Source organism: Gavialis gangeticus, unplaced genomic scaffold, assembly GCF_001723915.1.
Source record: "Gavialis gangeticus isolate Ggan-Ray unplaced genomic scaffold, GavGan_comp1, whole genome shotgun sequence".
In the NCBI taxonomy this organism is placed as follows: Eukaryota; Metazoa; Chordata; order Crocodylia; family Gavialidae; genus Gavialis; species Gavialis gangeticus.
Window position 1 is genome coordinate 20,263,479 of NW_017729004.1, and position 12,240 is coordinate 20,275,718.

Sequence of the window (12,240 nt, forward strand, 5' to 3'; positions counted from 1 at the left end):
AGCCGAGGCCCCCGCCCCCGCGGGGTGAGGTGGAGCCGGAGCCGGAGCCGGAGCCGGGCTGGCAGGCACGGCCGCTGCCCCTTCCCCGCGGCCCCGAGCTCGGCTCCGCTCCCTATGGGCTAGGCCGCCGCCGCCATGTTCAGCTTCGAGGGGGATTTCAAAACCCGGCCCAAGGTGTCTCTCGGCGGCGCGAGCAGGAAGGTAAAGACCCGGCGAGTCGGGCCCGGCCTGGCCCGTCCTGCGCACTCCCCGCGCCGGTCAGTGCTGCAGGGGAGTGGCGGGGCCCGGGCTGGGCCTGGTGGCCGGGCAGGGGCCTCTGCGGCCTCGGGATGTGCTGGCTTAGCCCCAGCCGGACCCTCTGGGTGGAGCAGCCCGAGATGCGGCTCGGGCCCGGCCGGAGGGAAGGACGAGGCTGGAGCCGGGCAGGGAGCTTGGTCACTGAGGTGGGACCTGCTCCACCTCCTCCTAAGGAAGGCGTCCCCCGTCCCCGTCCGAGGCCACAGGACCTCCTGGCAGCCTCCCCCTGGACCTGGCCCAACTTGCTTCTCTGCCCAGCCAGGAGGCCCCCGGGACCCGGGGGGGAGGGGGTCCTCCCTGCTCTGCATCTCGGGCCGTGCGCGCTGGTTGCGTCCACTCGGCCGTGGGGCCCTGTCCAGTGCACTCTGCCCCGAGCTCCCCCTCCATGCATTTGCGCTACGCTTGCAACCTCACTCCTTTTCCAGTTTTCTTTTATTTGTCCAGAGAAATCAACTGTGATGTCTTTGGTGGTCTCCTTCTTAAGAAAGGCTGATCATTTTCTCTGGTGGGCCTAGGCCCTCGCCCAGTGGCATAATGAATAGCCCTAAGGCCGGCATCTAGCAGAGCACTGCCAAGTTTACATAACTCTTAATTTGTGCCCCCCCAGCTTATCTTCCGCTGGCACTTCCAGCAGATGAGGGAACGTTTCTGCTCGTTAGGCATCATGTTTTCTTTCTTGGAAGGTAGAATAAATGTCAGGTGAAAGAGGCGATTGGCAGAGCATGGCTTGCCTCTTCAGGAATGTATTTCAGGCATTTTACATCCTTTTGGCCTCCAGTTATAACAGCTTAATAGCATCACTTACAGGACAGGTTTCTTTCTCCAGAAAGGGAGGAAAAAGTGTCATAATGTCTTCTGCTATTGTTATTAATTTCTCTGCCTGATGAAAATGGCAGTTGGATTCATGTCTGTAATGAAGGATTAGAACAGCATTTTATAGTACAGAGTGTGGTGCATGAATATGCTGAATTAATGTAGATAAATGACATGAAGCACATAAGCTTGTGAAGATGCTTGCTTAAAAGTACAGTAATGTAATGCTAAAGTTTAATAATTTTTGAGCATTTCATTCTGAGTAAATCTATGCACATCTTGTGTTTTTGTACCATTGGCCCTATCCCTGCAAGCACTTAGTACTAGTAATGTTTCCTTCCACAAGTAATCCCGCTGACTTCAGTTTGACTGTTCACATTAATTATGTTTGTTTGCCGAATCTATTACTAAAGTTTATTTACAGTTAAATAACTACTAGGTTTACGCTTAGGTTTGGGGTTTTTTTTTACCCTGACTTGGTTGTCTACAAAGCCTCTTGGTTTTTGAGATCCTTTGACTGTCATTGCTAGTCTCAGTTTTTATTCTTAGCTAGGTCTGTACTTTATAGCCTCTAATTGGGTGATAGATTTCAGTGAACAGGATTGGCAGGTTGAAAATTTAAGGAAAAATCTTAATAGCATTTTGAGTTAGTCATGCGCCAGCTTCTATAGCTACCTCTTTTGGGAGCCCAAAAATATGGCTGTATCATCTCTGGGGGTTTTTTTTGTTCATGTAAGGAAGAATCGAGGGTCCACAGAGTTGTCTTGCAGAATCTTTTTACTGTCTTTGTGGAAAGCTACACACTGACTTGTGGGATTTGTTAGTCAGACCTAGAGTACTGCTTAGGTTGTCAAGGCTGCTTCACTTTTGTCCCTAGCAAAGACTTGTCTCAGTCCTGTAACTGCAGCCATGTGGCCAGACCAGCACCAGTATGGAGCCCTTTTAAAGGTAGCTTTGCTTGATGTTTGGCATCTATCCAGGGAAGCTTCTTGCAGTTTACAGGCTCTGCCATGACATTTTGTAAGTTTCTGTAATCAAGAACACTGCAATGGAAACAGCTATCTTAAAATAAATACCACCTTGCAATGATTGCAACTTGAAATGATTGAGCATTACAGAACTGAAAGTGAAACTGATCTCCTTGATTTTTTTTTTTTTTAATTTAATCATTTGTGTTCCTGTTAGTAGAAATGAGAAAAGTTAAAGTTTATCCAGTGGCAAGTGAATTGGGTTTTTAAAATTCTTTCAGTTTTAATAATGTAACAGGTTTCTAATAAGCAGGTAATCATTTTTATAATTTTATTTGCAGTGTACTGGTATGATTTTTTTTAAAAATGACACATCACTTTAAGAAGGAGGGTCCTTGTATTGTTTTTTGAAAATAGGATACAGAAGGGGGATCCTGAGGAAGCACTCTGCATACTGTAGTCAACACTTAACCAAGTGATGAACAATGAACAGTAAGATTTAGAGCAGCAAGCCTGCAGTGAGATCAGCGCAGGTGCGCAGGAATCTGACTGCACAGATTTCATTGTAGGATTTTTGTGTGTAATGATGTGGATCTGTAAGAGATATAGAATTTCAGGAACTATTTGAATTCATTACAGTTGTATGATTCACATTGCTTTTTTCTGGAGGAAGAACTGTGAATCCTTTTTTTCAAAAATAAAGTGTTGATATTTTAGCTGGAGGATTTCATGGTTTTTTTTCTTTAGGAATACTTCTTATAAAAATATTTAACGTGGAACAATGTGTTGTAATACTTTTCAGACTGTGTGAAATGAAATGGTCTGAGAGCTTTACAATGCTTTAAATCTCTGTTTTGGTTTTGAGAACATTGGGGGAAAATGATATTGCTTTATTGTATAATATGGCCACTTTGCTGCAAAGGGCGTAACATGGGTGGAGTCCTGACTTTGAAATGATGGAAACTTTTATCCAGAATTTTAGAACATAAAAGCCTAAATTCTGCAGCAGACTTTTTTTAAATACACGATATGACTGTAGAGAGTGTTTAAAAATACTGTTAAAAATGGGTTGCAACCTGCTGGAAAACTTTCTCAACACAAAATATGCATTACATCTTCTGGATATGTTCTTTTTCCTGCCTTCCTCATTTCAGTTGGAACTATGAATTATGGGCTCAAAATAAAGACTACAGAACTTGTTCCATTCTAAACTGATGTTTTTAGTCCTTTATTAAGACCTTGGAAACTAGGCTAACATTTCTAACTTAAAAATGAACAATTTTTCCTGTTTCAGAAAAATTGGGAAAGTTGTTGTTATTGGGCTTTGAAAACACACAGCTTTGCTATCACAGCACAAATAACCAATTTTTTAAACTTATAACGACTTTATTTGTATTTTGGAGGTGCCTACAGTGAAGTCAGGAGCCAGTGGACTTGGCCCTATTGCTCTGCAAACTGTCCCAGCTCAAAGTGTTCATGGTCCTAGAATCAGATCCTCAAACAGGTTCACAGGGGTGCATACTAATGTGTCCACATAGACTGTCAGTGAAATTAGTGGAGCTGGGCATAGCATCCGAGGTCTTCATCTGTGGATCCACTGGCAGGAAAGTTACATATATAAATACAAAATCGGTGGCTAAGGGTGCCTATGCACGAGCAGTGAGGCTACTCTGATTCACTATAATTACATCACGTTGGAGCAGACTTGAATAATTGAGTCTCCTGGAGCATGGTAGTTACTGCGCTCCAGCAGACTCCAGCGTTTCATGTATTGGTATTCCCATGCTTAAAAATGGCGGTGGGATCGCTTTAACTAAATCTCATTCAATGAGCTTCAGTTAAAGCGTTCCTACCACCATTTTTAACCATGGGGACACATACACGAGATGTTCCGGGTGCTTCAATTAGGCTCCGAGAGCTGCCCTCTCTAAAGCGCACCACCCACTCCTGGAGCACGTATATAAACACCCTTAGATTATATTTGTAAGCACTGTGTTTTATATATAAATTGTTTCTAAGATCAGATCATAGTGCTGGTAATCTAGGGTAAAATTCTGGCTCCACTTAAATCAATGGAATGCTTCCATTTACTTCTTTGGAGCTAGGGTTTCTATCCCTAGAGATCACCTCTTTAAGGTAAGTCCATAGATTTGACATGCTATTTTGTAGAGTGGCCTATTTTGGAACATAATCTTAGCTGTGATATAAACAGAAAGTCACAAACATTTTTCCCAAAGAAAATTTTGGAGTTTATTTAACATATGGTATTATGCCTGGGGTAGCTCTTTATGCTAAGGATTTCTAAAATCTGTGCTGTACAGGGCTCAACGCAGAAATTATGTTTCTGATGTGAAGTGATAGTACTTTGCATTATGTGATGGCTTTTTTGGAGGAAAATTTTTGGAATAGGAAACTGAGCTGGGGTGGATTTGCCCAAAATGTTTCAGTTTGAAGAAGAAGTGTTATAACTAGGAACCAGCTAAAAGGGCAGGAGAAACAAACACACCTAGGAAATGTTAGGTGGCAGAATTTACTGCTGTCTGTGTTCTCCACTTGCCTTCATTATGGTTTGTTGCAGAACTCAATAACACTGATGGCCAATATAGAACAACCCCACTAAAGATATCGGTGCAAATGATGGTGGAAGGAGGCGCTGAAGGGTGTTGTTTTTCTTGACAGTGTGCGCTGTGTAAACATCCATTTGGCCTGCAGATTTGATATGAGTTAAGGGTGCTTCGGAGATCTTTCATGCATAAGTTCCAGAGGCTTTTCGAGGTCTCCAGAGAACCCTGGCTGTATGGCATCCTTCCTTTTCCAGTTTATCTGTTTCCTCCCCCCACTCCTTCGTCATCCTCTCTTCCTGCTTGATTTATAACCACCATGGGGATTCTTTGACTTGGACCTCAGGTTACCAAGACAAGGACAGCAACTTCATTTCCTGTGCATCTCTGATGCATTTGCTTCTGCGACTTGAAGTGGCTGCCTGTCCAGCAAGGGTGTTAGCAAAGTAGCAGTACCTTTTAGATGGTGTGAAAATGAAGTTGAGATGGAGGTAATTCTGGAGGCCATGGCAGTGTGGTAGCCTCTGCAATTTCCCAATGTACCAGTATTTCTAGCCACAGCTGTGTGGCAATGGAGGGAGTCAGAAACATGAGCTGGCAGTTGTTAGCAGGGTGGTTGACATCCTAGATGGAAAGAGAAGCCAAATATGACTCAACACCAGTAATGAGATTGCAGATATCCCTAGTTACATTAGTTCCTGTAACAGCCTCTGTGACGGACTGTTATGGCTGTTGTCTGCTGTGATAGATTTTGTAAATGCTGGTGAAATTTGCTGTGCTCTGTTCCTCCCCCTACGTTCTAATTCTAAATGCAGAAACAAAGAAATGTAGCCAGATTCATTTGTAATACAAATAATTACTGAGATTTTCTCTGAAGCTAAGTTAATCATAAATCATCAAGCATGCATGTTAGAGATTAACTAGATGACCTAATAGGTCTCTTAGTCTCCGTCCCAAAGCAGGTTTATTCCCTAATGTACATTTGCTGGTGCTTTATGTAGTCTAATCTTCATGTGCCTTAAGTGATGGGGCTTCCATTGCTTTCCTTGGGAAGTTGAATAGATTTCACCCTAAAAAAAATATTTTTCTGATATCCCATTCTACTAGCCTGGAATAATTTAATTCTGTCAAATATATGTAGATTACTGCATCTCACCTGTCCTTTAGTTCTTTTGTAGCCAGTCGGTATACACTTTGATTCTTCTACTTATTGTAAATCTGCTCGTACTCCGTTCTTTCTAGCTTTTATTCTCAAGAGTAAAAGATTTTGCACCTTGGAACTTCAAGCATTTATATATTGACTCAAAGGCCTCCATTGCATTTTTATAAGTGCAACTTGTAACTCTTCATTCCTGAGTGAGGAAATAGCCATTTTGTAACCTACCAGTTATTAATCTGTTGAAATTTGTCCCATAAAAGGGGGTAGGATGGGATAAGAAGCAGGCTATAAGATGATATGGTTTTGTAATGGTATGTTCTCTCTCCATTCTTTTTCTCCCTGTTTTTATTTTCTTTGGCTCCTTTTTCACTTAACATTGTAGCATCTTCTTTATCGCCCTCTCTTTACCACTTACCCACTGCCTTTCAGCTTTAGTCAGGCATGCTTTCCTCTCTATATCTCTCCCTTCGATTTTCCCTCCAGCCAGCTCTGAAATGTGAGAAGGGCTAAGTTTAGTAACTTGCTTACAAGCAGGAATGTTTTCTTACTGGCTCTGCCTGCAACCAGACAGTGACTAGGAACAGAGATCACGGGTAAGTGGTCAGGGATTTTGTTTCTAAACAGGAACGTTGTTCTGAGAGTATTCCCTCAAGAGCCAGAGCATCCACTGGATGTTGGCTGCTGGAAAAGAAAGTTCTGTACTGAAATCATGTTAGCAATTAATTCACACTTGATTCATGGTGTCAATTATCATTTCTTTTTAGACGCTTAATTTTTGTGACACTATTAATTGTGTTAATTTACAATTTGGATGGTGTGGTCAAACTACCTTAAACGGGGTGAGAGACTCCTGTCACTCAAGTGATAGAGTGAAGATAAAACATTCTAACTACATTCTTTTCATTATTTGTTTTTATGGAGCTTAACATATGCAGAAACATTTCTCTTTGGGGACCAATAACTTTCTTTTGTGGTGTCTTTGGACATTAAAGACACTGTATTTAGAGGAATATGCAACGAAACCTCTTATGGCAGGATTGTTTTTTCTCTGCTTGCTGTACTGTACTGTCAAAAATACTAAATCCCATTTAGGTTAGGTGCTTCTCCTTTTTTTGGTTATTCTCTTTTAGTATTTTGCTCATTTGTTATGTGCTTTGTATTGAATTCTGTTCATAAAATGAAATTAAAGAGAGGACTATGACCATTTCTTCTATCAGTAAAGAATATACTTGGTAGGGTACTAGTCATAATGTGCACCAGTTTTTTGGCATCTTTTAAAACTTCAGTAGCTGCAGCTATGTATGCTTGGAGTTCAAGATGCAAAAGATTTTTAAAAAAATAATACATTTAAAACAAATAAGGAGCCCCCCCCCAAATCCTTTCATTTGTTGTGGTGTATGTTTTCCTGCAAAACTAATATTTCTCCTAATTTCTGTGGACTGTGTGAGGTTAGGCAAAGAAAGAAAGTCCCCATGTGTAGTGGAGGCAAGAGTGGAATATAGACGCATAGGTTAATTTAAGGGTCTGTTTTAGCCCAGACCTGGAGAGGTGCCAGGGTGCAGTGGGAGTTCGGTGCTGTGTACCACAGGCAAACAGATACCTGTAGTTTTTCTTTTGAAACATCATACACCTATCTAGTAAGTGGTTTTTACCAACAGTGCATGATTATAGTTTTGTTGTCTTTGTGCAGACTCACTAGTATTGGTCTAACTGTGAATTTTCAGATGATTGTGAAGCAATACTTTTCTTATGTTCATTTACATCTAGCAGTATTTTTTTTCTGAAGTCCTCCTGAATATGCCATCATGCTTTTCAAACGAACACTTATGCAGTCATTTTCCTGAAAGGTTCCTTTTGTACATTTTTGGTTAAATCTTGGATAATAACAAAAAAGAACTGAAGCTTTTTAAAAATATTCTTTGTGATTAGAGAACATGGTTTTGGCATCTTGCTTTTCACAGCATGTGTTGCTGGGGGGAGACCTCTTGCTGCTTTTGGTTAGGTACAGATATTCAGAAAGCCTGAGGTAGAATTGAACCAAGTTACACGGTTTTCTGTAACAGTGTAGTTTAGAACAGTAGCGAACAAAACGAACATTTGGCCAGGGGGACGGGAGGGCAAATCTTAGACCAGGTTCATGCGTAGACAAGTTCCACCAGTCTGTGCATGAACTTCTGTTCTGTTATGGGTATAGACTGGTTTCCAATCACTTTATACCAGTAACAGTGTAATATTTGTACCTGTCCTTTAAAGGTAGTGGACTAAAACGTGGGACAAAAACTTTATTGTGCATCAGGCTTGTTATGTAACCATGGGCAAATTGCTTAGCTCTTACTGCAAATGAATTGAAGGAAGGTGCCAAATGTAATTGCAGCTGATCTGAGTCCGTAAGAATTAAAGTCTTGGAAATTCACTTTTCTGCATCTTGTTGAAAATGGAAAGCATCTTTCATATTGAGCCATTTAAAAGGCGCACCTTTGTTTTATACAAATACTTGAACTTTTGAATGAACATGTTTGAGTGAAAACACTGCAGCAACTTTTTTTTTTCTTTTTCAGGAAGAAAAAGCTTCTCTACTACATCGTACCCAAGAAGAAAGGCGGAAACGAGAGGTAACATAGAAATTGCATCTTGGGGAAAATAAAAGCTTTCATATGTTCTGGTATCTAGTTCAGATGTTTATGGTTCACAATCTCTTACTTTGTTGTAGTTGAACTTAACTCAGAAATGCTCTGTGGATTTCATTATTCAGTTTATTGGTTTTATATTTTGTTCTTGCTGGTATTAGAACTCTCAAAATTATTTGAATGCTTGAAGTGGATAATTTACTTCCTTGTCTTATGCCTACTGGGGTCAATGGGAATTTTTCCCTTCGCTCTGAGTACTAGATCAGGTCTTTAATGGCTAGTCATTTTCATCATACATCCCAGTGATCAGAAAAACGGTTACTCTGGATTGGGACCCAGGAGACTTGGGTTCTTTCCTGGTTCTGCAGTTGGTTTCTTGGGTGACGGATAACAATTTGTCGCTTTGCCTTGTTCCTCAGTTTTCCCATCTATAAAAGCAACATCATGACTGGCTGCAAGTTGTAACAAGGGAAGTTTAGGTTAGATATTAGGGAAAAACTTTCTGCCTACGAGGGTAGTAAAGCACTGGAACAGGTTACCTAGAGAAGTTGCAGAATCTCCATCCTTGGAAGTTTTTAAGACCGAGCTAGACAAAGCCTTGGCTGGGATAATCCAGTTGGGGCTGGTCCTGCTTTGAGTAGGGAGTCAGACTAGATGAACCTTGAGGTTTCTTTCAACTCTAATTTCCTATGATTCTCACTTGTATTGTAAAACATTTAAAGAACTAGATAAGTGCATTGATGGCGATTCATTGTGTCCACAGTAAACTGTAGTTCTAGCTTGGAGACGTTAGTCAGCTCCTCTGGATAATTTCTTCTTCAGAATTAAATGTGAAAAGAAAATAGACTGAAAGGGAGAAAATACCATTTTATGAACATAGTTGTCTCAAATAAATATAGTAATAAGATGATATAATATAAAAGGAAAGTAAGTCATCTGACTTAAGTCTCATCTCAAGCAATGGCTTAAAATGTAAATGTATACTTCTGATGCTAATCAAAAGTGTGCAACTATTGTCCCATGAACCTGTGCTTGGCCAGTACCATAATGATGGCAAGTTCCGCTGTAGCTCAGTGATTTTACTAATCATAATGGCTGAATTTTAGGAACTGCAAGGCTTTGATTTCCCAGTTGAATGTACAGTACTGTACTGAATCAAAACATTCAGTAATTGGAATGTTACATACAAATATGGTATCTTGTATCTTAAACTCCTCCTCAGTTTTATGATTTGCTAATCTTTACTAACATACAGAAATACAATTCAGGATTTCAGAAATGTTTTGCTGATAAGCTTTCATTATGTTCCTGGTACTACTAGAAGAAGTAAAACATGGTACCTGATAGATTTATGCTTTAAGTGCTTGTATTGCACAACTGTAGATGTATAGTATCTATCCACATATGTTATAAGCTTACAGAATGAAAGAAATTCCCTTATAGGGCAATTTTCAAAAGAACGAGTCCTTTGAGAATAAAATCAGTTAGCTTTAAAAAAAAAAAAAAAAGTGCATGTGATGAAATCTCAGCATGACTGCAGACTTCAAACACTTGCTAGTATGGGTCACTAATTGACAATTATGTATTCTAAGATGAAACATACCTACAGAGAAGGAGAAAATATCTGCCTTTCAATGTAATTTTACTTTGATATTATGAAGAGGCAGTGCCTCTCTACATTTCAGGTTGAGACATTTTTCCTGTGTTTTGTCCTTTATTCATTTAGAAAGAAGCCCTTATTGTTTCATTTTTTTCTCCTTTAGTCTGTGGCTAGCAGGGAAGTCACTTGCTGAAAAAAAGATGATTATGATCAGCTCTTTTGGGAATATGGAACTGAACAGTATATTGTAGGTATAGAAAGTGTTTCTGAAATTCTTCTAATACTTTTTCTGCCACATCTCAAAAATGACGTGTCCTAGAAAATTAGACAGAGGCATATTTGGTAAGTTACTCGGTAGTAAATTAGAATGACAAAATAATTTATCAGGCTACAGTGATTTTTTTTTTTTTTTTTCAGTTTTGAGTGTACATGGAGATGTCAACTAAATCTTTAGCTTTTTTTGTTTCAATGGACAAGTCTTAAAAATGTATATTGGGGTGAGTTGGTGAGACACTTAAAAAAGAAAAAGAAAAAAAAACAATAAAAAAAAGAAATTCTAATCTGTCTCCATTTACTATTTGCTGAGTTTCCTCTTGTCTAATCTCTATACTTCCCCATCCTCAGTCACTACTGTCAAGAATGCCTTACCTGAAATTTTATTCATGTACCTTGTTTTCTCTATACTTCCATTGAGAACCTCCAAATTTGTAAAGATGTTAAAAGAAACTTAATTCTGCGTGCCCTCCTTGATACTCAGCGCTATCTGAATTACTCGTGCTGGGAGTGCTACCCCTTGTTTACCACTTGAGCCAACTTGGCTCTCTGGACAATCCTTTCTGAATATAAGTATCTGTGAGGGGATGACACTTGAAGGTAGTTCTGGGTGCTGATTTAAATTACAAGGAAGAGGAAATGTCATTCTTTCTCCATAGCATGTTCCTGGGCCTGTAGTACCTCATCTTTGTCTCCTTTGCAGCTTTCTCACTATCCTGTCGCTTTGAAAGCAGTGAGTTCACACCAATAATATACTTGATCCCTAGAACTGATTTCTCATCCAAATGAAAACGACCCTTGAAACTCTGGAATTGAGCAAAGGTGCAAGAGAATTCTCAGGTTTAAATCAGTGATTGAAAAATATGGTGGTAAAATTCTGTGGTTAATAAGATTTTTAAAGCTTATATCAAGTTTTTGCAATTATAGCAATGTTTCATATAGTTACTGATTCTTAAGATTTGCTTTTATAGTGCTGTAAACAGACGGTACACACAAGCTTTTTTGGGGGGATCTAGATCATGTATATTTGCATTGTGGATGAATTTCACAAACACCTTTATTTTGATAAAGATTTCTTACTTAATTTTTATAAACATGGAACTATCTGCAGGAGAACAGAATCCATTTGGTGAAACAATAGAATTAGCATCAGTTCTTCATCTTTTATTTTAATCCTTTACTTTATTTTCTAGGAGGAAAGACGAAGGCTGAAAAATGCAATAATCATCCAGTCCTTTGTACGAGGATACAGGGACAGAAAACACCAGGTAGGTTTTGTTTTGTGTTTCTTCCCCATAAAGAAGGAAAGGGTGAGATGCAACTGTGCAGCTGAAACTAGCATTTCTTAACACTAATGCTAGTCATTTCTACTGATATACTTTAATTGCTGTAGCTTATTTTAGCAACCAATGAAATTCATGTAAAAATAGTGAAATACAGGGGTTTTTTCCCCACAAGTTGGTTTTATTTTATTTTTTTTGGCCTGATTTTTATAAGGTAAACTTTGATTCAGCAAAGCACATAAGCATTGACTTTAGTGGGAATCTTAATGTTTGTAAAGTTAAGCATATGCATAAGGGTGTTGCTGGATCAGGTCCTTAAGGCTTCCAAATTTAAAGAAGATAAGTTGGGATTATTTAGCACTTCTGAAAAGCAGACAGGATGCATGTCAGATGATTGAAGAGATGTTCTTTGAGTGGGATACAGAAGAGTGTATTTTTGTATTTCTGAGAGGCTGATTTGGAAGGGGATACTTTTAATCATCATTCTGTCAGAAGGTGATTTCTGTTTATGATAGACACAGTGAAGTAGCTCAAAAAGGGTTTATGTTACTTGGAATTCTGTACTTGAAAACCAATGCAAATGACCATATTTACTCGTTTTTAAGATGACGCCCCCACCATTTAACATGGTGGGGTGGGGGCAGGAAGTCCCTTGCCTT

The 12,240-nt window shown here is 39.6% G+C and overlaps 1 protein-coding gene across 2 annotated transcripts in view; it reads left to right on the forward strand.

Annotated features, from left to right (window-relative positions):
* The first annotated feature begins 6 nt into the window (after positions 1–6).
* The window catches only part of UBE3C (ubiquitin protein ligase E3C), a 129,750-nt gene continuing 117,516 nt past the window's right edge, over positions 7–12,240 (forward strand). The window contains exons 1-3 of one of the 2 annotated variants that reach the window (XR_002095784.1): positions 7–201; positions 8,357–8,410; positions 11,492–11,566. Coding sequence is in view for 1 of the 2 variants with exons in the window: in XM_019508157.1 (XP_019363702.1) it covers positions 136–201; positions 8,357–8,410; positions 11,492–11,566 (195 nt within the window). In the remaining variant the exon portion in view is untranslated. The remainder of the gene's footprint in view (positions 202–8,356; positions 8,411–11,491; positions 11,567–12,240) is intronic. The other variant, XM_019508157.1, reaches the window with a different exon arrangement.